The sequence below is a fragment of the Macaca thibetana genome, chromosome 1, assembly GCF_024542745.1.
Source record: "Macaca thibetana thibetana isolate TM-01 chromosome 1, ASM2454274v1, whole genome shotgun sequence".
Taxonomy (NCBI): Eukaryota; Metazoa; Chordata; class Mammalia; order Primates; family Cercopithecidae; genus Macaca; species Macaca thibetana.
The window spans coordinates 109,294,054-109,318,860 of record NC_065578.1 but is presented as its reverse complement, the minus strand read 5'-3'; the positions used below and the strand labels follow the sequence as shown (position 1 = coordinate 109,318,860).

The 24,807-nt window shown below is 52.5% G+C and overlaps 3 protein-coding genes across 5 annotated transcripts in view; 1 reads left to right on the top strand and 2 right to left on the bottom strand.

The window, feature by feature from the left end:
- Positions 1-24,807, bottom strand: part of STRIP1 (striatin interacting protein 1) — a 272,900-nt gene that overhangs the window by 135,236 nt on the left and 112,857 nt on the right. The gene's annotated exons all lie outside the window — the stretch shown is intronic.
- Positions 1-24,807, bottom strand: part of CSF1 (colony stimulating factor 1) — a 106,187-nt gene that overhangs the window by 5,993 nt on the left and 75,387 nt on the right. For 2 of the 3 annotated variants that reach the window (XM_050746198.1, XM_050746206.1), the window contains exons 1-7: positions 13,826-14,039; positions 10,440-10,562; positions 9,135-9,197; positions 7,365-7,535; positions 2,994-3,141; positions 809-1,833; positions 169-221 (exon numbers count right to left, since the gene is read on the bottom strand). In XM_050746198.1, the coding sequence (XP_050602155.1) occupies positions 169-221; positions 809-1,833; positions 2,994-3,141; positions 7,365-7,535; positions 9,135-9,197; positions 10,440-10,562; positions 13,826-13,864 (1,622 nt within the window). In that variant the 5' untranslated portion in view covers positions 13,865-14,039. Of the gene's footprint in view, positions 1-168; positions 222-808; positions 1,834-2,993; positions 3,142-7,364; positions 7,536-9,134; positions 9,198-10,439; positions 10,563-13,825; positions 14,040-24,807 lie in introns of those variants that run through there. The other variant, XM_050746187.1, reaches the window with a different exon arrangement.
- Positions 19,117-24,807, top strand: part of PSMA5 (proteasome 20S subunit alpha 5) — a 509,972-nt gene continuing 504,281 nt past the window's right edge. Inside the window, exon 1 of the mRNA XM_050746808.1 lies at positions 19,117-19,126. The gene's annotated coding sequence lies outside the window, so the exon portion shown is untranslated. The remainder of the gene's footprint in view (positions 19,127-24,807) is intronic.

Below are 24,807 nucleotides of genomic sequence, written 5' to 3'. Positions count from 1 at the left end.
GGAAAAAGCCCAGATATCTGGGAAAGGAGAGAAGACTGTCTCTACCCCATCCTGTTCCGCAGCTCCATTTCCTCAGAGCAAGCAGGAGAGCCCCACCACCACGAAGAGGGGAAACAGATCCCAAGCCAGGCCCCCAGTGCCTCCCAGAGCCCCACCTCAAGCTCTCACCTGCCTTCTGGCTGCTCCAAGGGAGAATCCGCTCTCTGAGGCTCTTGACGGCTCTGAGGACAGGAAAGAGCATCTCACTGAGGAGCCGGGGGAGGGTGGGGGGACGGTGGCCCCATCCCCAGTAAGGGCTGCCCCAGGTATTTATGAGAGAGTTGCAAGAGTCCTTCCAGCTTCCCAAAAGTGGGGATCAGCCAGAGGCCCAAGGGAGATTTGTGAGGTCTCTCTGCTGATGGTGTTCCCTCTCCTCTCCCCACGCCCTTGCAGGCTGCTCCCTATCGGTCCTCCTGTCCCAGGCTCTGCAGAACTCCCAGTGTACGCCTGCCCTGACACACTCACACAGCATTGCTCTCCTCCTCCAGCTCCCTGCCTGTCTGGATGTCATCCTGCTGTCAGCCCAAGAATATTCTCTCCCGCTCCCTTCTGCTCCACTCCCTTCCCATTGACCTTATAGCTTGAGCCTTCCCCATTCTCGAAGCAATCCTCAATTTCCACCTCTCATCCTCTGTGCTGAGCCAGCCCCTATCTCTCTGCGTCTGAAGAACTCAGGCCACAACCAAGCTGTCCCCCTCACCTGCACCCCCGCCAGGCTCTGCCCCTGCCCTAAGGGACGCCCTCTTCTTCCTCATGGGGATCTGCTCACCCGCCGCCTCCGCCTGTAGAACAAGAGGCCTCCGACAGCCAGCAAGACCAGGATGACACTGGGCACCAGCAGGTGGAAGACAGACTCCTGGAGCTGCGGGCTGGAGGATCCCTCGCGCTGCCTCTCATGGCCTGTGTCAGTCAAAGGAACGGAGTTAAAACGGGCCAGGGGCCCGGCTGCCCCTTCACTTGCTGGTCCTCCTTCCGGCTCTGCGGGGCTCCTCCGATCCCTGGTGCTCCTCCTGCCCTCCAGCTCCCCAAGGGGCAGCACGCTGCCCGAGGAGTGGCTTCTGGAAAGCTGTGGCTGAGCAGAGAGAGTGGAGGGGTTGCTGAGGCCTTGGGGGCGTGGTGGTGAGGTCCTGGGAGAGCCTGGCTCCGGGGGGTCTCTCAGCAGGGCAGATGGATGGTCTGTCTTCTGGGGGGTGTGATTCCAGTCCTGGCCAGTGGGCCTCATGGGGCCCACCCTGGGCAAAGTGGTACCAGTTACATCTGCCAGCTGTTGGCCCTTTGCTGATGCAGGGAGTGGAGAAGATGCTGAGAGGAAGTTGCTGGGTTTGGCGGGCTCTGTCTGCATGCTGCCCCCTCCTGGCCTGGAGGGGTAAAGCTCTGTCCCTTGGGACACAGGAATCTCACTGGCCTCTCCAGAGGCTTCTTCTGGGGCCCAGTTAGTGCCCATTGCCGAATCAAGAATATCCTCCATCCCGGTGTTGAAGGCCCTGACAGAGGGGCGAGGCTGTGGTGAGCCACCGATGGTGCTGTCCTTGACAACCGGGGTCTCTGGCGGCTCAAGGCTCTGGCAGGTGCTCCTGGGTGGTCGCTGCTTGGCACTGCCTGGATCCACTGTGCGCAGGGGCTGCTCACCAGGCAAGAGGGAGCTGCCCTCAGTTCCCTCAGAGTCATCCCAGGTCAAGCCAGCCATAGGGGCCATGGAGGGGGCGAGGGGTTGATGAGGGGAGACAGAGGCCGGGTCACTGCTAGGGATGGCTTTGGGGTACAGGCAGTTGCAATCAGGCTTGGTCACCACATCTGAAAGAACCATAGAGAGAGGGAGAGAGAAAGATGGGGAGATAGAGTCACTAGCCTCCAGCACAGCTTTCCTAGAGCGGGGCAAGAGGGGAATATGAGTCTGGGGGGCCCTCATCTCCTAGCTCAGCCCTGGAGCTGAGAAGAGGATGGGACTAGAGTGGGTGCTCATGACACAGGGAAGGTGCCATATGCAGGGTCTTATGGGCAGTGACAAAGAACAGGGTTGAGATGTACACACTGGGGGTAGGGGAGAAGGAAGATAAGAGAACAGCCCATGCAGGGTACCCACTGGCCACAGGCCAAGTTAGGGGTGAGCAGCAGCAGGTCAGGAGGTTGAACAGTTGCCTTCCAGACCAACACAAGACAACTTCAAGCCCCAAAGACACTGGTTTCATGCATAGCCAGGAGCCACACAGCCACAGCCACAGCCCCAGGCAGGAACAAGCTGGGGCTAGAATGCAGCCAAGTCTTGAAGCCTTGGGATTGAAGCAACGAGACCAGACTTGGCCACTGGCAGGTTGCAGGGCCCTAGACCCTGCCTTGGGAAGCAAGGTTGAATGTAGGAGGGCATGTGTGGCACGAGACGCAGAGACGAGGACACGCAGTGTACACATGTATGCAGCCGAGCCAGCCCTGGGAGTTCCAATGATGCTCAGACTTCAAATCCAGCCTTGTCCCTTGAGGGAACGCCCAAGGCATCCTGGGGACTTCGGGAGCCAGGGTATCATGGTGATTCGCAGCAGAGCTCCTGGAGCAAGGGCCCTGACTCCCAGATGGGTGTCAGCTGTCTCCACAGAACCCCCCATATGTTCAGTCAGCCTGCAGAGCCAGTGGGGAAAGCTTCCATACCTACAGGGCTCCCAAGACAGGCTCCCATTTCCACTCTCTAATCCCAAGGCACCAGCATGATCCTTCTTGACGCTGCCACATGCAGACAGAAGTAGGTGTGCATGCACACACATATCAGAAAAGACATGTGCCCAGGACCAGAGGCACGTGAAGCCACATATGTACACGGAACAAGCACATTCATGCATACAGGAACACAAGTAGCAGCCAGGCTGCCTCCCCAGGGGTCCCCCCAGCTTCACATCTCACCTCCCAATCCCCGTTCCATATGCCACCACCCCCACACACTTCCTGGCCCCTGCCATGCTTACCTTGGCTGGAGCATTCAGCAAAGCTGTTGTTGCAGTTCTTGCTGAAAATATTCCAGTCCTTGTCAAGAAGATTCTTTGTTTCATTAAAGACATTCTTGACCTTCTCCAGCAACTGGAGAGGTGTCTCATAGAAAGTTCGGACGCAGGCCTGGAAGGAGATCAGGGCCCCCTTTTGTGAGCATGACCATTGGCCCCATGTCTCCGTCTTGTTTGTCAAATTCCCTTGGCCTTTCTCACATCTGTCTTCTTTTTCCCTTTTGTTTCCTCCCTCCCCTTTCCCCTGGTTTGCAGCAGAATGAGTCCTGAGGTTATGAGATATGTCATTTATTCACCAACCCATTCAACACATGTTTATGTGCCAGGCATATGGTAATTATCTGGGAATCACGCAATGAACAAGAGAGAGGTGGTTCCTGGCTGAGTTGGACACTGAGTCCAGCAGGGACTAAACACATTGTTACAAGTGCAATGAGTCCTATGAAGAAGTACTGGGTCATCCGATGGTGTGCAACAAGGGAAACAAAACAAGTGTTCAGGGAGAATTTCCCCAAGGAATCAACTAAAAGATGAGCAAGAGTTAACCAGGAAAGAGATGGGATTCCAGAGAGCTGTCCAGGCTGCAAGAACAGACTGTGCAAAGGTCCTGAGGCAAGAAAATGCATGAAAGGTCCAAAGACTAAAAGAAGGCTGGCGTGGCTGCAGCACTACCATCTAGGAGGAGCATGGCAAGAGATGCAAAAGGAGAGAGGTTAGCAAGCGCCAGGTCTTGAGGGCCTTGTGGGCCAAGCCCAGAACTTTTAGTTTTGTCCACAGAGCAAAGGGAAAACATCTGAAGGGGTGTTATGGGTGGGCAGTGGCATGGTAAGCGTTCAGTTTGAGAAAAATCATCGAGCTGCAGTGTGGAGAAGGGAACGAGGCAGCCGCCAGGCCTGTGGGTCCTTTGCTGGCGTTGGTGTGTCTTGGCGGGAGGGCTGAGGAGGTCCCAGCCTGTCTTCTGTGCTGCCCAAGGGGCCCCGGCTTCCTACACCTACTAGAACTCTGAGAAGCTGCATCATCCTGAGTCTTCTCCCATCTCTCAAGCTGCTCCTTCTGTCTCCTTACCAAGCTCCCCTTCTCCTCCTGATGTCCAAATGCTGCTATCCCTCAGGGTTCACTCCTGGGCCCACCTCTCCTTTCACACAAGGCCATGCCATGCATGCCCACAGCTTCATCCAGGGCCTAACTGCCACTGACTCACAAATACCAAGTTTTTCCTTAAACTGAGCTTCACAGGGAAGAACCATGGGCTTTTCTAAGCTGTGAAGTCCTTGAAGGCATCGCTGCATCCCCCTGGCCTGTGCACAGTCAGCTCTTAAGAACTGTTTACCAGATAGGCCGGGCGCGGTGGCTCATGCCTCTAATCCTGGCACTTTGGGAGTTTGAGGCAGGCTGATCACGAGGTCAGGAGTTCGAGATCAGCCTGACCAACATGGTGAAACCTTGTCTTTACTAAAAAGAAAAAAATTAGCCGGGCATGGTGGCACGTGCCTGTAATCCCAGCTAAAAAGACAAAAATTAGCCTGGCATGATGGCACGTGCCTGAAATCCCAGCTACTCGGGAGGCTGAGGCAGGAGAATCGCTTGAACCCGGGAAGCAGAGGTTGCAGTGAGCTGAGATGGCTAGAGTTGGGCACACCCCACTATGCCCAACTTTTTTTTTTGATGGAGTCTCACTCTGAGTTCCCTCAGGAGCTCCGAATACCTCCCACTGTCTTCTCCGGAGACTTGATGGGAGCTAGCTCCTCCAGCTTCACCCACCCTCTCTCCTGAAGCCTGCCCCACAGCATTCACACCCGTCTATGGGTGAACATCCAAGGGGGTCAGAATCATCAGTGGGACAGCTGCTTAAGATGCAGATTCCTGGGGTCACTTTTTTTTTTTAGATGAAGTTTTGATCTTGGCTCACTGCAACCTCTGCCACCCTGGTTCAAGCGATTCTCCTGCCTCAGCCTCCCGAGTAGCTGGGATTACAGGCATACGCCACCAGCCCCTGCTAATTTTTGTATTTTTAGTAGAGATGGGGTTTCACCCTGTTGGGCAGGCTGGTCTTGAACTCCTGACCTCAGGTGATCCACCTGCCTCGGCCTCCCAAAGTGCCAGGATTAGAGGCATGAGCCACCATGCCCGGCCCTGGAGCCACTCTTAAACCCAGTATATCAGACTGTCTAGGGGTGTGTCTGGGAATATGCATTTTCAACATATTCCCAAGTGATTCTCAGGAATCTTAATGTTAGAAAATCACAGATTTAGTACCTGTCTTATTGAAAATGTTTTCCTGGCCAGGCACAGTAACTCACATTTGTAATCCCAGCACTCTGGGAGGCCAAGGCAGACAGATCGCTTGAGCCTGGGAGTTTGAGACCAGCCTGGGCAACATGGTGAAACCCTGTCTCTACAAAAAATAGCTGGGCATAGTGGGGTGTGCCTGTTGTCCCAGCTACTCAGGAGACTGAAGTCAGAGGATCAATTGAGCCTGGGAGGTTGGGGCTGCAGTGAGCCGTGATTGCACTGCTGAACTTCAGCCTGGGTGACAGAGTAAGACCCTGTCTCAAAACAACAATGACAACAAAAACAGAACAAAAAGTCCTCCTCAATCACACACTCCCTCCAGCTATATCTCTTTTCCTGCCCCCATTCGGATCCAAGTTCTTCCACAGTGGTGTCTCTACTTCCTTTCTATTCACCCTGATCCGGCACCTGTGACACGTTGCCAAATCCAATGGATAATTTTTAGCCCTCCCCTTGCTTGATTTCTCAACCCTCTTTTATGAAATTCCATCCCTTTTTCCATCTTGGAACCTAGTGCCTTGACTCTGCACTCTCCCTCTTTTCCTCCCACCTTCAGGCTGCCCCTTGCCAGGTCCGCTGTCCTCTGCTTGCCCTCCAAATGCTGGGTTCCTGGGCCTGCTTCTCTTCTCACAGTGTCTGTGCTGTCCAGTCCCATGGCTTCACAGATAAGCCGAACCCCCATGCCTCATAGATCTGTGCATTGCCGGTCACACTGAAGACCCGCACACCCAGCTGCCTGCTCAATGTCTCCACTCACCATTTCATGAGCACCTCACGTCTGCTGTGCCCCAGACTGAACTGTCTTCCCTCAAACCTGCTCTGCCCATGGATCATCCCCATTTCAGCATCATTGGAATATCCAGGTGCTCAAGACAAAAACCATCCTTGGCTTTTCCTTTCCCTCAGCTTCTCGCATCCACTGCACATACCAAGTCTTGTTGATTCTGGCCCCCAAGCTCATGGGAAAATGTCCAGTCCACTTGCCTCCACCTTCACTGTACCACCTGGTCCAAGCGTCTAGCCTGGACTCGCACCTTCTGCTGGTCTCCCAGCCTCCATTCCTGCCCCGTGGTTTATCCTCCACACAGCAACCAGGTCAGTCTTATAACCTGAGAGTAAGCCACATCCTGTTCATGACAGCTTCCCTCACCCTTAAGACAAAATCCCACATCTCTAAAATCACACATGATCTGGCTTCTGCCTTCTCTCCTCTCCCTCCTGCACTTCCCATGCTCTGGCCATGCTTATAACCCTTTGGGTCCCTGAATGTGCACTTTCCTGTTTGTTTACCTTAGGGCTTTCTGCATAGCTTTTCCTGTTCCAGAATGTTCTTCCAGCCTTACCACTTTCAACTCTTACTCATCTTTGGAGCTCAAATCAATATTTGCTTACTCAGAAGCCTTCCTTGTCTCTGCCTCCCCAACTCCATGGAAGTCTGAGTTCCCTGTTGCTCTCCCTGAGCCCTTCACGGTTCTTGTTCCCAGCTCACTCCTCCACCTCCTTCGGGTCGTCTCATCCCTGGTTTACTCTTCTCCAATGCTGTTATTGCCATGCTACATATTGTATATTTTACATACATATTTTGTTAACTGTCTCACCACCACTACCACCACCCCCAAATGTAAGTTCCAGGAATGTGGGGATTTTTGTCTGTTTTGATCACAGCTGTTTCCTGGTGTCTAGAACAGTATCTGGTACACAAGAGACACACAAAAGCTGCTTGCTGTTGGAATGAACAGTCCTTATAGTTTGTAATTCTATTGACTGGTGTCATGGTTTGTTTAACAGCTGCCAAGCTCACTTGACTATAAGCTGCATGGGGTGGGACCATGTATTTGTTGCTCATGATGACATCGTCAGGGCCCAGCATGATCCCTCGTGCCTCCTGCCTGGTAAAGGTTGGTGGGATGACAAATGAATGAGAGTGAGTAAGCAACGGCATGAGGCGAGGTGAGCAAACGTCCTCTGTGCCTGTGGACCAAGCGGCGCCTCTGTAGCCGCCCTCTGCCCTCACTCAGTGCTCCCGGCCTCAGGGCTTCCTACCTTGTCATGCTCTTCATAATCCTTGGTGAAGCAGCTCTTCAGCCTCAAAGAGAGTTCCTGCAGCTGCACAATGGCGATGGCATTGGGGGTGTTGTCTCTGAAGCGCATGGTGTCCTCCATTATGTCTTGTACCAGGAGAAATGCCTTCTTAAGGTAGCACACCGGATCTTTCTGAAAAAACAGGAACCTGGGGCTTATAGCCTGGCCATTGTGGCCTGGGAACCCCCAACCCCAGGCAGATGGAGGGTTGCAGCTTGCTCTCCCCCTTCGACCAGGGGAGGGACCACACCATGCCAGCAACGAGGAGAAAGCTGCCCTTAGCTTGCCTGTCTTTCTCTCTCTTTGGGATCTAGCACTATTGGAGACTGGGTTAGACTGAAGGAAATGTGGATTCTGATTAGAGAGTTCTCTGGGTTTCTGGAATATGAGGTTTTAATCAGGATGGATGTACATAGGGAAGGTGGGCTCCAGGGAACCTCCCCCTGCCTTTCTTTCTGTCTTCCTCTTGGCTTCCTTTCACAAAAATCTTTTACCATATGGCCCCTTCAAATCCTCCAGGATATAGGGGGGGTGAAGACTATCTCATGGTACAAAGGATAACCTCTGTGTTTTGTCTCCCTAAAGAGATGGTAGTTGCCTTGAAGACCCACTCTGCTTTAGCTCCCTACCCCCAGCATCTAGTCCAGTAGGTTCCTAGCAAATGCTAGTTCAGGCATGAATGCTAGAGCAAGCGAGTGAGTGAGGCTATAAAATACAGAGGCTATTCTTTGGACCATGAGGTGGTCTCCAGTACTAACAGAGGTGCATATGGGTCTGGTGTGTGGAAGCTCAGAGACAGGGGCAACTTCTGGATACCATGGCAGTTTTGCATGAGGCATAAAGATGAACAGATGTGGAATAGTGACTGGGGGAGCAGGTGGAAAGGCATGACAGTCATTGGGAAGAGCTTGTGCAAAGATGGGAGGCAGGAAGGAGCAGGGAATGGGGAGGCGGTGTACAGGTTTATGTGGTGGAGAATGGCTAGACCTGGTGTAACCCAGGCTAGACAACCTTGGCTTTCTTCTGGAGTGATGGGGCCCCTGATGGTTTTGGGAGAGTGAGGTAAAGGCAGCAGGTTGGCGTTTCAGAAAATTCCCCCTAGTGGTAAGATGAAGAGTGAACTAAAAGCAGGGAGACCAGTTAGGAGGCTCCTGAAATTGTCCAAGCAACTGATTGAGGGGTGAAGGTAGGGATGGAGGAGACAGAACCCAGAGATGCTGAGAGGCAGAACCAGCAGCACTTGGTGGCTTGCTGGGTGTGGGGCAAGTCCAGGAAGGGCTGGACTGCCTCCCTGCCTGCTGGTTGGCCTAGTGAAAAGAAGTGACATCCTTAAGCGAAGCATGTGACCTGGAAGAAGTATTGATTTGCCTCAAGCCCTACAACCAACCTTCCTGGATTCAAATCAGGCCTCTACCACCTACTAGCTATGCTCCTTTCACCTCTCTGTGGATAATAAACAGTATTTGTGTACCACATAGTGGTACTGTCAGAACTAAATTAGCAAAGTGCTTGGTACCTAGTGAGCGTTTGTTATGTATCAAGCCAGGAGAAGGGAATGGCAGGGGACTTGAGCCCTGGATACTGGCACCCCAGAGTTGAGCACCCGTGGATCCTCACACTCTCAACCTTTCCAGCTGTAGGCATTCTGCTGCCTTCATGTTCCCACACACACCCCACCCTGGGAGTTGCATGCAGACTGGTACATGGATTTTGTAAACAGCTATCACTCACCAACTGTTCCTGGTCTACAAACTCAAAGGTAATTTGGCACGAGGTCTCCATCTGACTGTCAATCTGTAAGAGAGAGCAGGCCAATGATTGCAGGGCAACCTACAGCTCAACTCAGCCTTCTTCAGAACGGGGACCTTAACTTCTGAATACATTGGGGTTTGAACTTCATCCCTGCCAACCACATGTGGAAAGACAGTCAAGTCTAGGAGAAGATCAGTGCCTTCCATATGCCCAGGGGAAGGCTGTAGAAGAACAAGTCTTTTCCTTCCATCTGCCACCCCAGGAAATCTGACAAATGCCCATTTGTTTTAAGAAAGAAATGTCTATAGGAGAATATAGGATATAATCTTCCCTGGGAGGTAGTGAGCACCCTGTCATGGCAGGAATTCAAGCAGAGGCTGGACAAGCTCTGGGGACTGAACATCTGTAGGCGTTGGAGCTGGATGCCCTTAAAGCCCTCTTTAGCCCCAGAGCAGCAGTTCTGGGTTTTAAGCCTCAGAGAATGCTGGGGCTCTTGGTCTACCTTGGATTGCTACAGCAACTACATGCAGGAGAAGTAGCGCTAGGGCAAGAGAGGTGGAAGGCATAGCCCACAGGCCCCAAGCTCAGGGCCCTGGAGCTAGCCTTAGCCAGTGAGGCCCCACCCTGCCTAGCTGGCCAGAGGGATGGTAAATTCCCAGTGAGCAGGACGGCAGCCATGACAGCAACCTGATTCTGCCTGGGTGGACCACGTATGGGCCTGATTAGAATGAGATACGGGCTCCTTCATGGCCTAGACGAGCAGGCCATCCCAGCCTCAGGGTATGGGCAAGAGCCAGGGAAGTGAGGGTGGAAGGCTGGGAGTTAAGTGAGCACTTCCCCTCCAAATCTGGGTGGGGCTCTGATGCCAGACTGGCGCCACACATGAGAGTCCAGGAGCTAGACGCAACATCTGGACACAGCAGGCTGCCTGGGCTAGCTTCCCAGAGGAGGCATCCCACTGAGGGACAGCAGGCCTCAGAAGCCTTTTCAGAATCAGTGGTTGATATTCCTGGGCAATCACTAACCCAGGCAAGCAGCTGGAAGCCCACCCCATCCACTGCCTGCAGGGGAGTCAGAGAGGGCTTCAGAGCTGGGGAGACCAGAGGTCCTAACTTTGGGAAGGCTAGTGAAGGACATCACTGGTGGAGCTAGTGGGAACCACAAGCAATGTCCTGCACTGCCCTATTTTCCTGCCTGCAACTGCTCTCTTTGACCTGCTCCCTGGCTCCTGCCTCCATTTCCCCAGTGGAGAGAAGGTAGAATACAGCATGGCCACGCACTCACCAGCCGCTGCAGAGACTGCAGGTGTCCACTCCCAATCATGTGGCTACAGTACTCCGACACCTCCTCGGTGATACTCCTGCTCGCCAGGAGACAGACCAACAACAGCAGGGAGCCCAGCCATGTCTGTGACAGAGAGGGTGTCATTTCTCCCCAGCCCTCACTCTCCCCAGTTATCCCCATGCCCTGCTCACAGCAGAAAAACAAAGGCCTCAAACCTACAATGCTACAGGCTCTGCCCCTTACCTCAGGATACAGCATCCCTCAAATCCAGCTTTCCCAGGATTTCTAGCAGCCACAGCACAACCTTGTTCTACCATGAAAACAACCCAAATGTCACCTACAAGAAGCCTTCCCAGATTAAGCCAAACCTAACTACACATTGAACTAATAGTGACACAGATGGTGTGCCTACCAGTCTAAATTTTAATGACACAGGAAACTCGAGGGCAGGACTTGCATCTACCCATTTTTTCTGTCTCTGTAACATCAACACTGAGCCAAGCACTTTTTGAACTGCCCTCAAGTTCACGTTCATGCACCGGCTTTCAGATGGCAAGCCAGAGACACCTCCCCTGGGCCCAGCACTTCCTCCCACCTGGTTCAATGCAGATCTGGCTCTGCCACTGGAAAGACTGTGGGATCAAACTCAGTTTCACTGGAACTCATCCCTTGCCAGAGACCTCTTGGAGCCCTGGGTATGTGTTTCAAAAGGAGCCCAACTGATTAATCAGAGGCACCAGTGCCAGTAACGGGCCATCTCTTGCCTGCCACCTGCCTATTTGAGCACCATCAGGCCTTGCCTCCAGCCAGCCACCTCTTATCATGGCAGAGAAGTTTTTTCTGAGACCCCTCTTCTCTCCCAGCACCCACCTGGCCCAGCAGCTGCTCAGCACCAGAGTGATGGGACTGGCTCCTGATGCCCTGTCTTTCCTCTTCCTCTCTTCCTTCTCTTCACTGAGGTCTCCTCATCCCTACACTTGGCCCTAGGTCTCTCCTTCTTCAGCCAAAAGCAGAGGGACTCTTGGGCTTTCTTTCTCCAGCTTGAGGTCACCTCCTGAGAGCTCCTAAGCCTCCTGGCAGCTGATGCCCCCAGATTCAGGGAAATGCTGGCAGGGTAGGGTGAGGGTTGACACTATCCTGGACTCTGGGTTTTGCCTCAGTAATCCAGATGTTGAGACAAATACTGCAAATAAGTTGCTCACTGGAAAAACACAAGGAGGCTATGAAACAGCCCACAACAATGTGCTAATCTACGTATCACCAAAAGCCCAAATGCTTGCCAGCTCTTATGGGGAGGAGAAGGCAGCTCTGGCTGGGTGACCAGGGAGACTGCAGAGAGGAGGGACCTCAGTGAGCCCTTGAAAGATGGGGAGAAGCTGATGGCAGGAGAGGGGTGGGAGGCATGGAAGGAAGAGGCAGAGGACAGTTTAATACCACTCAGCACAGGGACGGTGAGGGTCCTGGCCGATCTGAGGGAGGGAAAGTGTGGAAGAGGCTGCCTTGGAAGCACATGTGTGGCCGATGAGGAAGGTGCCCACGAGGGAGGGCACACACTCAGCGCACGTGACGACAGTCATGGGGGCTGGGGGGACTTCAAGCTCTGTTGGGGAGGTTGCCCTGGGTGGGAACAATGGCCCAGGTTCTCAGGAACCTTAGGTTCAAGAATGATTGGAGGAAACTGGGCCACTAGACGGTGTATCTACCCCAGGCTGGCTGCCACTCAAGGTCTGGAGTGAATGGTGCGTATGAAAGGGACCGCTCAGGATGACAACCTCCCTGGAGGAGAGCAAGGTGGGAGCAATGCTTAACCCCAAGGGCTGTCTGGCTTTGGTGATATTTCAGGCATCAGTGTGGGGAGAGTGCAGCCACCACATGAGAGGCTGACTTCGAAGGTGGCCAAAGGGGATACCCCTGGACCTGGGGCCTCCATTCTGCCTCAGGAGGATCTGGACAGACAGTGGGGGGTTAACACTCTGGCTTGCATCTGGCTGGGCAGGCTCTCCTCTGACTGCCTCTTCCTCCCACTCCCAGCCCTGGCTTCTGCCTGGGGAGCAGCCCTCAGAAGGAATCTCTGCTGCAGGCTCAGAGATGCCAGGACACCTCCGTCCAGCTGTCCAGCCTCCTCTGCCACCTATCCTATTCCATTTCATCTTCCCCCTCAACAAGGCCTCTGGAGAGACCTGGCAGAACCGGGCCCTTGGATTTCCCCTGTCTAAACACAGCCCCCTTGTCTTCCTCTTCTTTCCTCATGGTCTCCCCTTCAGCCCTGAAGCTTTGCTTTCCTGCCTATGGCTAGCCCTTCTCCCTTCCCCTCTCAACCCTATCTCCTCTCTCTCAGTGGGGCACTTTCTTTCTGTGGACCCACTCTTCCCTTTCTCTCTCACCTCACCTGCAGCCCTCTCTCCTCTACCCCCAAATAATTTTCTGCTCTTTCCCCCCCAGGTTTCCCCTCTCATTTTCTTCTAGGACTCCTCAGAAGCAAACCCATTATGAGCCCACTGACTGGTCATGAACAGTGCTGCGCTCACTTTCTACGGCTGCATCTGCTACTGCCACAGTTAGGGCAGGGCATCCCCTGCACAGTCAGGAGCAGACCCTGCCCCTGGACACAGCTCTGCAACACCAAACCCTCTTTCCATTTTCCTCAAGCACTGCAAACCACCATAAACCACCACAAAGCCCAGAATCTCCCCAACCGATGAAACCAGAATTTGCAAGAAAAAGAGATTCTGAGCTAGCCCCAAGCAGCCCCAGCGAGGGGCTGTTGCCGTCCCCCCACCCCACGTCCCCTGCCCCCGCCCCCCCAAACAGCCACCCAAGTCCTCCGCAGCTCCTGCCTGTGGGCTGGAACAAGCAGTGGCTTGCCCCTCTCCGTCCCTCTGCCAGCAAGGCCCTGGCGTTCTATAATCTGGTTGACCCCCTGAACTTTCCCTGCCCAGAAGCGCCCATTCCCCTGCAGGGCCTTGGAAGCACGTGTGTGGCCGATGAGGAAGGTGCCCACGGGGGAGGGCACACAGCGCACAGCCACTCTGCCTGTGCCTTGGTGGTGGCGGGTACGGAGAGAGGCAGGGCACCCTGGCTGAGCGGGGGCTCGTGCCTGCAGGTGGCTCAGTGTTCCCCTCCGTGCAATGGGGTGAGCAGCCCTCCGTTTCCCAGGGAAGCCTGGCAGTCGGGGTGCAGCTGCAGGGCCGCCACCGGCCTCCGCCCTGGCGCCAGGGGCCCAGTCGGTGCGCAAAGGCGGTTGGTCCGCGGCGGGAACGCCAGGCCAGTGCAGCCTGCGCGCCCAGGCTGTCGGCTCCGACTGGCAGCTCCCGGCCGCCCGGCCGCCTGGCCGCCGAGCCCCCGTCCCAGCCTGTCCCGGGCCCCGCGCCGCGGCCGCCGCTTACCGTGGGAGGGCAGCGCCCGGCGGCGCCCGGCGCGGTCATACGGGCAGCTGGGTCCCGGCCGGGCGCGTCGGCCGCCCTCGCTTACTCGCTCGCTCGCTGGCCGCTGCGGAGTGGGCGCCCCGGCCGAGGGCCGCGCCGCTGTCCCGGGATGCGGAGAGCGGCTCTGGCGCCTAGAGGACCCAGACAAACTTTCACTTTCCCCGGGCCGAGCCTCACTGGCCAGCCCTCGGCACAGCCTTTTAAGAGGACTGTGGGGGCATGTGGTTTATGGGAAATCACCCTGGCCAGGCGCCAGACACACACATACACACACACACACACACGCGCACTGACACAGACACACACACTCCAGAGGCCCACTCAGCCGCCTCCCCCGCCTCCCCCTCCCCCACCCGCCGGCCGGCCGGCCCCGCTCGCGCGTCTTCCCAGTTACCCTCTGTCTTCTGCGCTGCACTTCCAAGCCTTCAGCAAAGGAGCGCGGGCTCCACCGCGTCCCCACCCCGCCTTCCCCGCGCCCTCTGCGGACCGACCCTTTCCTTCCGCGCTCTCCAGACTGATCCGGCGCTAGCGCTCTTTCTATGATCTTCCCAAGGGACTTTCCCTCCAGGCCTGAAAATCCCCAAATCTTAGCAGAAAACGGACCGAGAACAGGGACAAGCACTGGGAAGGGAGGAAAATCCTTTGAAGACGCCCCCACCCCATTCTCGGAGTGCCGAAAGGAGTCCAGTGTTACTTGCTCCCTCGTGGAGCCTGAGTCAGCAGGTTTGCCGGCAGCCCCCTTCTTCCTCTGCAGTCCCCAAGCAGCCCGCCCAGCCTCAAGTCCCATTATGGGAGGGATGCCAGCTACCTGACCAGGAAGGGAGCAGCTGTGTCCTACGACAGCAAGCTGGGGGGCTGTTCCCTGGGTGCCAGCAGACACTTCAGGGCACCTGACCCTTAGATGATGAAAATGCTGGCTGGTACCCATGCTCTCTCCTGGAGGCAAAATCCAGCTCAGATTGGAAAGGTCCTGCACCTGGACCCTAGATTTCCCTGGATGTTTTCGGAAATTGCACTTACTGAGGTGATTAATCACGTTTTGTTTCTATATGAGAATGAATCTAAGTGAGGACTAGTAGGATGAGCCTGAGCCTAAACCTATTAATTATAATGCCAACTTCAGGGGCTTTTTCTTTCTTCAATTCATTATGATTCAATTCCTCTGTGAGGCTGCCCATTTCCACCCCCTGGGAAATAAAGGATATGTGGCCTGCTCTTGAAGAGGAGTCTCTTGTCAGTTGCACTACATATCCCTCACTCCAGTCCTAGGCAATAATTTTACACCTGAATGCCTTTGCTCAGACTGGTCCCTCTGCTTGGAATGCTCCTTTCTCCACATGGCTGAAGACAAACTCCTCATTTCAGGCTGAAATCGCATCTCATCCTCCACCAGCAAAGCCTTCTGTGACTCTCCCAGCAGAGCAAAGGGTCCTTTTCTTGTGTTCCCACTGGACTTGGCTCATTCCTCAGTGCTGGCTCCGATAAGTCGTTTGCCATCCATTCATTCTCCACAGTACTTTTTGAAGTGTGTAAGGTGGTACCGATGGTTACATTCTGTCCCCACCCTAGACCGAGACTTCCTCCAGGTGGCACCCATGCTCAGTCACCTCTGGATCAATGGTACCTAGCACATAATGGGTACCCAGTTAATGATGGTTGAGTTGAATTAGGCCATTAGAGAATACTTTGTTCTTTTGACAAATATGTGTTACCAGATGCTAGGCACTGTGCTGGGCCCTGGGGATACACCAATGACATGGTCACTGTACAATAATGATTTAAGATAACATGTTGACACTACAGTTCTTAAGACTGATAAAAGATTAGAGGAAGTAACCTGAGAAAGATAAACCAACAGACTTGTTGAGAATGGGGTCCAGTTTTACTTGCTCCCTCCTTCACCAACCCAGCCCTGGCCCAGGTTCACTGAGGCTGGCATTTGGACTTTGCTCAGCTTCTGGAGGAGCGTAATCATTCTCCACGTTGGTGCAAGGCTTGAGGTCCTCATTCCCCAAACTGAAGTTCTTTACATACCCTAGTTTGAACCTGACTCCACTACTTACAAGTGATTTGACCTTGGTAGCTCTGCCAAGTTATTTGCTGTGTGACATTGGACAAACTTCTCTCAGTTCCCTTGTCTATAAAACAGAGATGTTAATTTCTCTCTCTGAACTAAGGTGTTATGAGTATTGAATGAGATAAGGCCTGTGAAGTATTTAGCACAGGGCCTGAAGACAGTAAGTGCTATTGTTACTATTATCTGTTCACTCACATGGGTTCTAAAGCAATGACACCTCAATGGTGCAGTGGACTTGGGAGTCCCAAGGTCAGATTTTAGTCCCAGCTCTGCCATTCATTTGCTGTGTAACTTTGGACAAACTCCTTAGCTTTTTGAGCCTCTCTTTCCTCATTTGTACAGTGGCAATTTTAAGACTTTCCCCAAGGAGTGGTCATGAGGTCAAATGGGTCATATGGGAGTCCCTAGGGCAATGCACAACACACAGTAGGGGTTCAGTGATGAAAGCTCTTTGGACATGTGGGCTGTGGGGCTCTGGGAGGCTCTGCCTTCACGGAGTTGCAGAGGGATGAGCAAGGTCCTTGATAACCATGACTCCACAGTGGGACTTGCAGCTGTCTCTTCTCTGTTACCTTAAAAGAAGGGATTGTGGATCTGCTTGGTGTGGACATGTTTTGTCACCAGACACAGGGAAATTGAGGCTGGAAAAGCTGATGGCTAGCCTCAAGTGACTCACCTGAGTCTCCTCCGCTTGCTCCTGCCCTGGAACTGATGTTCTTCCCTCCACCCTCCGCAAGCCCCCCAGCCCCAGTGCGTCTGCCTGGCTGGCTGGGAGACTTGTGGCTGGCAGGTCTTGCCTGCATCTTAGGGCCAAGTCAGCAGGATGGTGTCTGTCTGCACATGGTGTCTTAGTTCTTCACATCCATGCAAGCTGTTTGTACCCATCCATGGGCAAGGAGTGCTGGTACCACAGAAAGAGATTTTTCACCCCATGTTGCCTCGGATGAAAAATGGAGGCCCAGACAGGATAAGCCTCCTCCTCCAGAGTCACACATGAATGATGAGTTGAGGGCGGGGACCTCCAGAGTGAGTCCTGGAGTAAGAGGACTCAGCTCTGCATGCTTACCTTGGTCAGCTTAGCTGCTGGCCTCCCTGCTGACTACCAGTGAAGTCATGTCCCAGGCCAGGTTCTGGGACAGGTATAGGGGAATTGGAAGCATCCGAGATTTGGGGTTGTGACGATTTCCTAATGTAGCATCATCAAGGAAGCAGTGCTCAGCTGACCCCAGAAGAGTAGTAGAAGGGAGCATGGGAGAGATGCTATTTGTCAGAGGAACGAACCACTGGAGGGAGGTGAGAGATTGAACAGAGGGAAATGGAGATGGATGGCAGGAAGTGGGAGGAAACCCTCATTTGCTGGTTGTCCAAATGTCATTTCCTTGAAACTATTTGACAGCCAATTTCCTCTTGAGATCTCTTCTAGGGAATGGCCTTCTATCACAAAGAGCTTTCTTTCTTCCTTTCTCTTTCTCTTTTCTTTCTTTCTCCCTTTATTCATGCATCCCTCCATTCCTCCTCCCTTTCTTCTTTTTTCTTTCCTACTTTTCTTTTGTTTGTTCTCCCTTTCATTCTTCATTTCTTTCTCTTTCTCTTTTCTTTCTTTTTTCTATTCCTTCTCTCTTCCTTTCTTTCTCCCTTCCTTTTCTCCTTCCTTCCCAGCTTTCTTTCTTCCACCTAAGTGGCTCTGTGGCTCTTTTGAAAGTCAACTGGGGGTGGACAGCAGCTACCTTGGAAGCTGGGGCTGCCAAGAAAATGCTGCTTTCTTGTCCCAGTGCTACAGAAAGGGCCAGAATGTAGGACTCCTGGCTGACCAGATTTGGGAGCAGGACGTCAGAGCCAGAGCGTCCCATCTCCCAGCCATGCACCTATGTCCTTTGTACTGCAGCCCGCCCTTTCAGTCATGTCTTCTCCCACTTTCAAGATGAGGGGCAGCATAAAGGTTGGTAAAGCAGCCACCAGGGAAGGATCTTGGACAGAATGTCCTTGTCAATTAAATGGGAACAGCAGCTCCCACCTGCCAGCTTCCTAGGGCTGCTGTGAAGCCTTTGTGTTTGGCAAACTACTGAGAGCCAATCTTTGGTACTTTGGAACTATTGATACTTGTTGAGACCACGCCATCCTATGGCTGGGGGAAAGTCAGCTGTCCCCCTTGTCCCAGAGCCACAGAAATACGTGCTGGCTTCAAGACTTGTGCCACCCACAAAGGGCAAGCACTGCTGCAATGCAAGACTGTATCAGCAGCCTGTCCACTTTCCTCTCCTGGAGCTTCCTGCCACAACCAGGCCCGGCACTGTCTTCTGGACCTCAGCAGGACCGATTCTTAGGTTGCTCTCATGAACCCCTCAGAACTGAAAAATCTAACCCAGAAATTGATAAGCAATTAATCCACAGTGAATTCTGGCTTCCCAAGTGGCCTCCCTACCCCCTAAAGTCACAACCCCTCAGCTGAGGACCCTTCTAGAATGAAAGTTTCCAACCTTCATCGGAAAAAGAGAATCATGAAAAGGATGATGTGTCAGCTGGTGCCCAAGCATCACAGCAAGCTCACTTCCTATCCTGGCCCTATGTGACTTCAGAGTAAATGAGGCAGAGAATTACCTAGAAACAGGAAGTGAGAACCTACACCATCTGTAGTCATCTGTTAGTGCAATAAACATTTTTAGTGCCTGCTGCATGCCTGGCCTGTGCTTGTCCACACTTTGTTGAATTACATGGCCTCCCTCTTCACAGACTGCCAGGGACACACACATCAAGGGGTATGAGTATGACAATGAAGAAATGTTCCAGTGCCCCAAAGGCCCAAAGTGGTTTGGCTTCAGAAGTCACTTGAAGGAAATCAGAAACCTGGAGTAGAGAAGAGATTGGGAATTAGAAGAAATCAGGTCCTAGATACAGCCAGAGAGATAGACCCCTCTATTCCACTTACGTGATTTAAGGTTGCTCCTTGTCTTGGTTCTCTATGTTGGTTTGCCCAGTGCCAACTGGGAAGTCCAAGGTGATGCTTGGATGCCTGTGTGGAGGCCAGGCTGGGCAGAGATGGGGGAGGCCTAGAGCAGGAGAGTAAGTGGGGAGAGGACACCTTCCTAAGGTTTCCCCGTGTGAAGGGAGGAAAGTCATGGATGACTCCAAATACAACGAGCAATACTCACTCATTTCTGTGGCTGCCGTGAGCCCCGGGCCGGGGGCCCAGCCCAGCCCAGTCCCGGGTCCTCCAGCCAGAAGACAAGTGCCCTTTCCATTGGCTGCTGCTAGGCACTTCTCCCTGGGGGGAGGAAAAGTCTCACAGCCCTCACAAGTGGAATGTGGCGAGTAAGAGCATTAGCTCTGTAACCCAACTGCTTGGGCTAAAATCCGAGCTCTGCCTCCTGATAACTCCATGACCCTTGGTAGGGTACCTAACCTTTTTGTGCCTCAGTTTTCTCATCTGTAAAATGAAGTTAATAATGGTGCCCTTACTCGGCCAGGCGTGGTGGCTCACACCTGTAATCCCAGCACTTTGGGAGGCTGAGGAGGACAGATCACGAGGTCAGATCGAGACCATCCTGGCTAACACGGTGAAAACCCGTCTCTACCAAAACTACAAAAGAGTAGCTGGGCATGGTGGTGGGCGCCTGTAGTCCCAGCTACTCGGGAGGCTGAGGCAGGAGAATGGCCTAAACCCGGGAGGCGGAGCTTACAGTGAGCCGAGATCCGGCCACTGCACTCCAGCCTGGGTGACAGAGTGAGACTCCGTCTCAAAAAAAAAAAAAAAAAAAAAGTAAAAAATAAATAGTAATAATAATGGTGCCTTACTCGTAGGGTTGGTATAAGGATCAGTTAGGTGATTATGCATAAAATGCCTAAAGCATTGCTTAGAATATATAGAATACAGAATATAGCTAGAGAAGGCGTAGAGTGGTCGTCGTTGAGGGGCTGGTGAAGCAGAGAGGGCACTGCATTTGTTGTTCAGTCAGTGCTACCTCAGGTGTCATTAAAGGGGGACTCCAGAGTGTCTGTGCTAATGCCTTCTCAGTCAGGGAACAGTGGCGGGGGTGCGGGGAGCGGGGTGGCGTATGACCAAGGCTGGTTCCACTCAGGAAAGCCCCTTCTGAATCCTGTCATGGGGAGAGCTCCTGCTCCAGGGGCCAGGAGGATGTGGGAGTGGGCTTAATTCTGGAGCCCAGAGGAGTTGACACGGCTTGTGCTCCCACCTCTTAGTCCAGAACTCTCTCGGAGTCACTGACAGGAGCAGGAATGCAGTGTTCCTCCAGGAGCTCCTCCCTTCCCCTAACCACAACTGGCCACATAACCCACAACTGCCAATTGGTCCATTCACTAGAAAGCCTGTTTGTTGGAGCCCAGGCAGAGCGCTCTGCCCCTCCTGCTCCCTGTCAGCTCCCAGTGCCGGGCTGCGAGTCCCCAGAGCAGCTGGTCACTTGGCCTGGAACAGCCTCCTCTTCTGTCCTCCATGGGCAGGTGTCTGGGGCAGAGTCCAGTCAGGGCCATCCATGGCTTGGCACCAGGGTGTTCGCTGGGACTGTTAGGTGAGAATTCTGCCTGTCAGTATCCAGCTCTTTGCTAGAAGCAGCTGAGGGGCCAACACTCAGTGATCCAGTCCTTGCCAAGGTGTAGCAGAAGGAATGCAGGAATTGGCTTCAGCTCAGATCTTTTTGGATATACCATTTACCAACAGGAACCTTTGGCAAGTTGCTTGAATCCTCCAAGCCTCAGTTCTTTTATCGGTAAAATGGGAATTATCATAATTTTGGCCTCCCATGAGTAGTGACAGAATCAAATTAGAAATTTACTGGAAAATGCTCTGTAATCTTAGAAGACTCGTGATATTGGCTATCATTAGTAAAGGACTTTGGGATTGAAATCAGATCTACATTCAGATCTCAGATCTGCTACTTTCTAGCTTTGTGACCTGGGGCAATGTAGGAACTTTTATGAACTTCAATTTCCTCATCTACTAAGTGGAAGTCATACTACGTGTCTCAGAGTGTTACAAAAAGTCAACATAGTGTACAACCAGGCTCATGCTGCAGAGTGGCTGCCCAGTGACTATTAGCTACAATTATTCATAGAAGTAACAGGAATGATATGACCAGACAGAGCTCACCATAGAAAGCAAACCAGGTTCACATGCATCTTATTTTCTGCAGCTATAGGCCCCCATGCTGTACTCATGCAATAAATATTTGCTGATTGATTGAGGATAATTGATCCTGGACTCCAGTGCCAATGTTCCTTGAAAAGCTGGGAACTGCCTGGCCCTGGGCCTTTCCTAACAGAGATGGAACAGCCTGGCATAGAGTCTCTATCCCCTTTTTCACCCCTGATTAGGTCAGATATTTGCTTCCCTTAAAGCTCAAAAAGTGCTATTTCATTAAATTGTGTTTTCAGTTGTGCAAAAACAGGGTCATGCCAAGGCTATTTTACTGTGAAGAAAGCAGAGAACCATAGAAAAAATATTTTTAGAACGTGACAATAGAAGTCATACTCCCGTTCTGCCTTGAATTAAAAGAAAATCATTAAGCACATGCCTAATTCTTTAAGCCAGCTTAAAAGAAGAATCTTCCTAGAGCTGAGTTTAGGGGAAACCAGACTATAGGCTCATGTCTTCTTGGACACTCTGTGCCCCTAAGGAATTTCACCTCTTTTTGCAGGTGGGAGCCAGGACTCAAGAGGAAAATTGAGCATATGCCTCTGGAATCACTAGCACTTCTCCCTATATTCCTTAACTTGCTTATTTGATGAACATCTATTGAGCAGCTACGTAGGCACTAGGGCTAAAGTTATTAACCAGGACCACCTTTTACTCCCAGGATGCTCCCAGTCTCGTGGGAGGAGGAGACCCTTGAGCTGCATTGAGAGCAAAAGTGCACGTGGTGATGAGCATTCCAGAGAGAGGGAAGGAGCATTCCAGAGAGAGGGAACAGCATGCACAAAGCTCAGGAGAGGCAAGGGCAGTGTAGTGGGTTCTGGGTAGTATAATTACTCAGGAATGACTGGAGCTGGGGAGGAAGACTAGAGGAAGTGAGAGGCAGGCCAGATCAATCCCATTCACTGGCCATCTGTAGGTCATACACGTGACATTTGACTTTACATTGAGGACCACTGATGATGCTAGGAGATGACAGGATTGGATGCATCCATTCAATGAATGTTTTCCAAGCATAGGGCACCATCTGATGGGGTCCGTGAAGAGGCACATCCCGTGGTGCCTGGACTTGTTCTTAGGAAATGCAGCATCTTATTAGGAAGTGAGGGCTTGGGGGAGTGCCAGACACTTATACAGGTTTATCAGCTAATGGGAAGGAGCCCACAGAGGGAAAAGCTAAGCAGATGGAGAGACAGGGCCACTGAAGGAGCAGGGTACTGGGGATAGGCAGGGGTGAGATCAAGGATATGAGGAGAGGGTGTGTGGGGTCAGAGAAAGGGACATTTTGCCTTTGAGGGCCAAGATGTGGGTTTGGCAGAAGGAACAGAGCTCAGGAGACTAAGTGCTGTAGAGGGAGAAATTCGGGTAATCAGTGGTGGATCCAGGTGAAGAGAGAAGGAGGGGCCAGGAAACAGTCATTGTCTCATTCAACAAACAAGACAAATGCTCACTGACCACCAAGCGGGGACCAGGGACAATTAGGAACCAGATTGCCATGGTTCCCACCCCCAGGAGCTCATGGTCTCCTGCCTTCCCTGCTTGCCCCTCCCATGTCTTCTTGTTGGAATCTCCTTGTACTCATCTTTAGGGCCTGTCTGAAATGTCCCCTCCTCCGGAAGCCTTCCCCCTCACTCTCAACAGGAATGCTTCCTCTCTCCTCTGGCCCCATGGTTCTCTGGTCTCTGTGTCTCTCTTGTGTTTATGTACATTTCTTACCCTTCTTCTTAATAAACTATGAATGTAGAGACAGCTTTTATCTCCCACAGACCCCATATATACTAGGTGCTCAATAAAGCTTTGTCGAATGGATGAATGAATGAGTGAATGAATGGATTTTATGAATCCAGGCCATTCTCCCTGCTGGAAGTAACCTTTTTCCCTCTCCTGTTTCTAAGCTAAGCTCCATCCCTTCATCCCACTGTGGCCTGTCCCCGTGCTGGCTGCTGTGTCACATGCTTATCATGGGCCCTCTGCACTTGGGTGAGGTCATGGGTTCTGGCAGGATACCAGAGCTGCAGGTCAGAACTTGCTCTGTCAGTGTAACCCAGGTGCTAGCAGAACTCAGGGTACTTGTCCAGGCTCTCCAAAGGCTGCAGAGACCTGCATGCATACAGGATGCTGGGGCACCTGTCAGGCCTTCCTCACTCTTGGTCTGTCCTTGCTCTGCTCCAGCCCTCATGTGGCATGGCAGTCCTGCCGATGGGCATTGTCCTCCCTGCCGTGGCCTCACCTAGTGCTGACAGTGGCTCCACACACCCACAGCATGAATGCTAGCACCCTTGACTGATGCCAGGGCCTTCGTCGGGTTGGTCCCAACCTTCTGCTTCCGTCTTGTTTTCCATTATACACCCCTACGCCTGACAAAAATTGGGTAGCCATACACTGGATAAATCTTTATTGAATGTTTTCTATGTGCCTGGCTTAAGGTTACGTGCTGGGATTTCCAAAGTAGAAGACAGTCTACTGTCAGTGAGCTCACGGTCCGGTGGGCTGGAGGGTTGAGGCTGGAAGCAGGCGGTGACAGCATCCCATAATTAGTGCTATCGGGGAGGAAGCCCAGGTTGCTCTGGGGGCCTTAAGGAGAAAGCGCTTGCCTTCTTTTTTTTTTTTTTTTTTTTTGCACTTCTTATCAGTAAGGAAAGGCTTCTAGCACATCTGGGAGGCCTCATGAGTACAGCTGTGATTTTCTTTTTTTTTTTTTTTTTTTTTTTTTTGAGACGGAGTCTCGCTCTGTCGCCCAGGCTGGAGTGCAGTGGCCGGATCTCAGCTCACTGCAAGCTCCGCCTCCCGGGTTTACGCCATTCTCCTGCCTCAGCCTCCCGAGTAGCTGGGACTACAGGCGCCCGCCACCTCGCCCGGCTAGTTTTTTTGTATTTTTAGTAGAGACGGGGTTTCACCATGTTAGCCAGGATGGTCTCGATCTCCTGACCTTGTGATCCGCCCGTCTCGGCCTCCCAAAGTGCTGGGATTACAGGCTTGAGCCACCGCGCCCGGCCTACAGCTGTGATTTTCAAGGCTGCAATTTTTCTTCTGATTCTAGAGGATTTACTTCTTGGGTTTTTTTTTAACCTCTGAGTTGAACCGCATCCAAATGTCAACATCAGAAGAATGGGAAGTTCTTGAACATGTTTAAACTGTGAAGCCCATAGAAGCCAGATCATTCTTTTGTGGAACTACAACAAAAATTTCTTTTTTTTTGAGATGGAGTCTCGCCTGCAGTGGCACGATCTTGGTTCACTGCAACATCTGCCTCTTGGGTTCAAGCAATTCTCCTGCCTCAGCCACCTGTGTTGCTGGGACTACAGATGTGTGCCACCGTGCCCAGCTAATTTTTGTATTTTAGTAGAGATGGGGTTTCACAATGTTGTCCAGGCTGGTCTTGAACTCCTGACCTCAGGTGATCCGCCTGCCTCAGACTCCCAAAGCGCTGGGATTACAGGCATGAGTTACCTCACCCGACCTCTTTTTAAATAACAGTATATTCAGCCTTAAATTAACCTAACTGTGTTAAATCAGAGACCACTGGATCCTTGTTCTTGCTATGGTTTTAACATGTCCCCCAAAAGTTCATGTGTTAGAAACTTAATCCTCAATGTGACCATGTTGGGAGGTGGGGCTACGAGGGGGAGTCCTCATGAATGGATTTATGTTATCATGTGGGTGTGCTGTCATCCATTGATTCTGTCCTCTGATGCTTCTCTCTTTGTGTCTCACGTGCTTGCT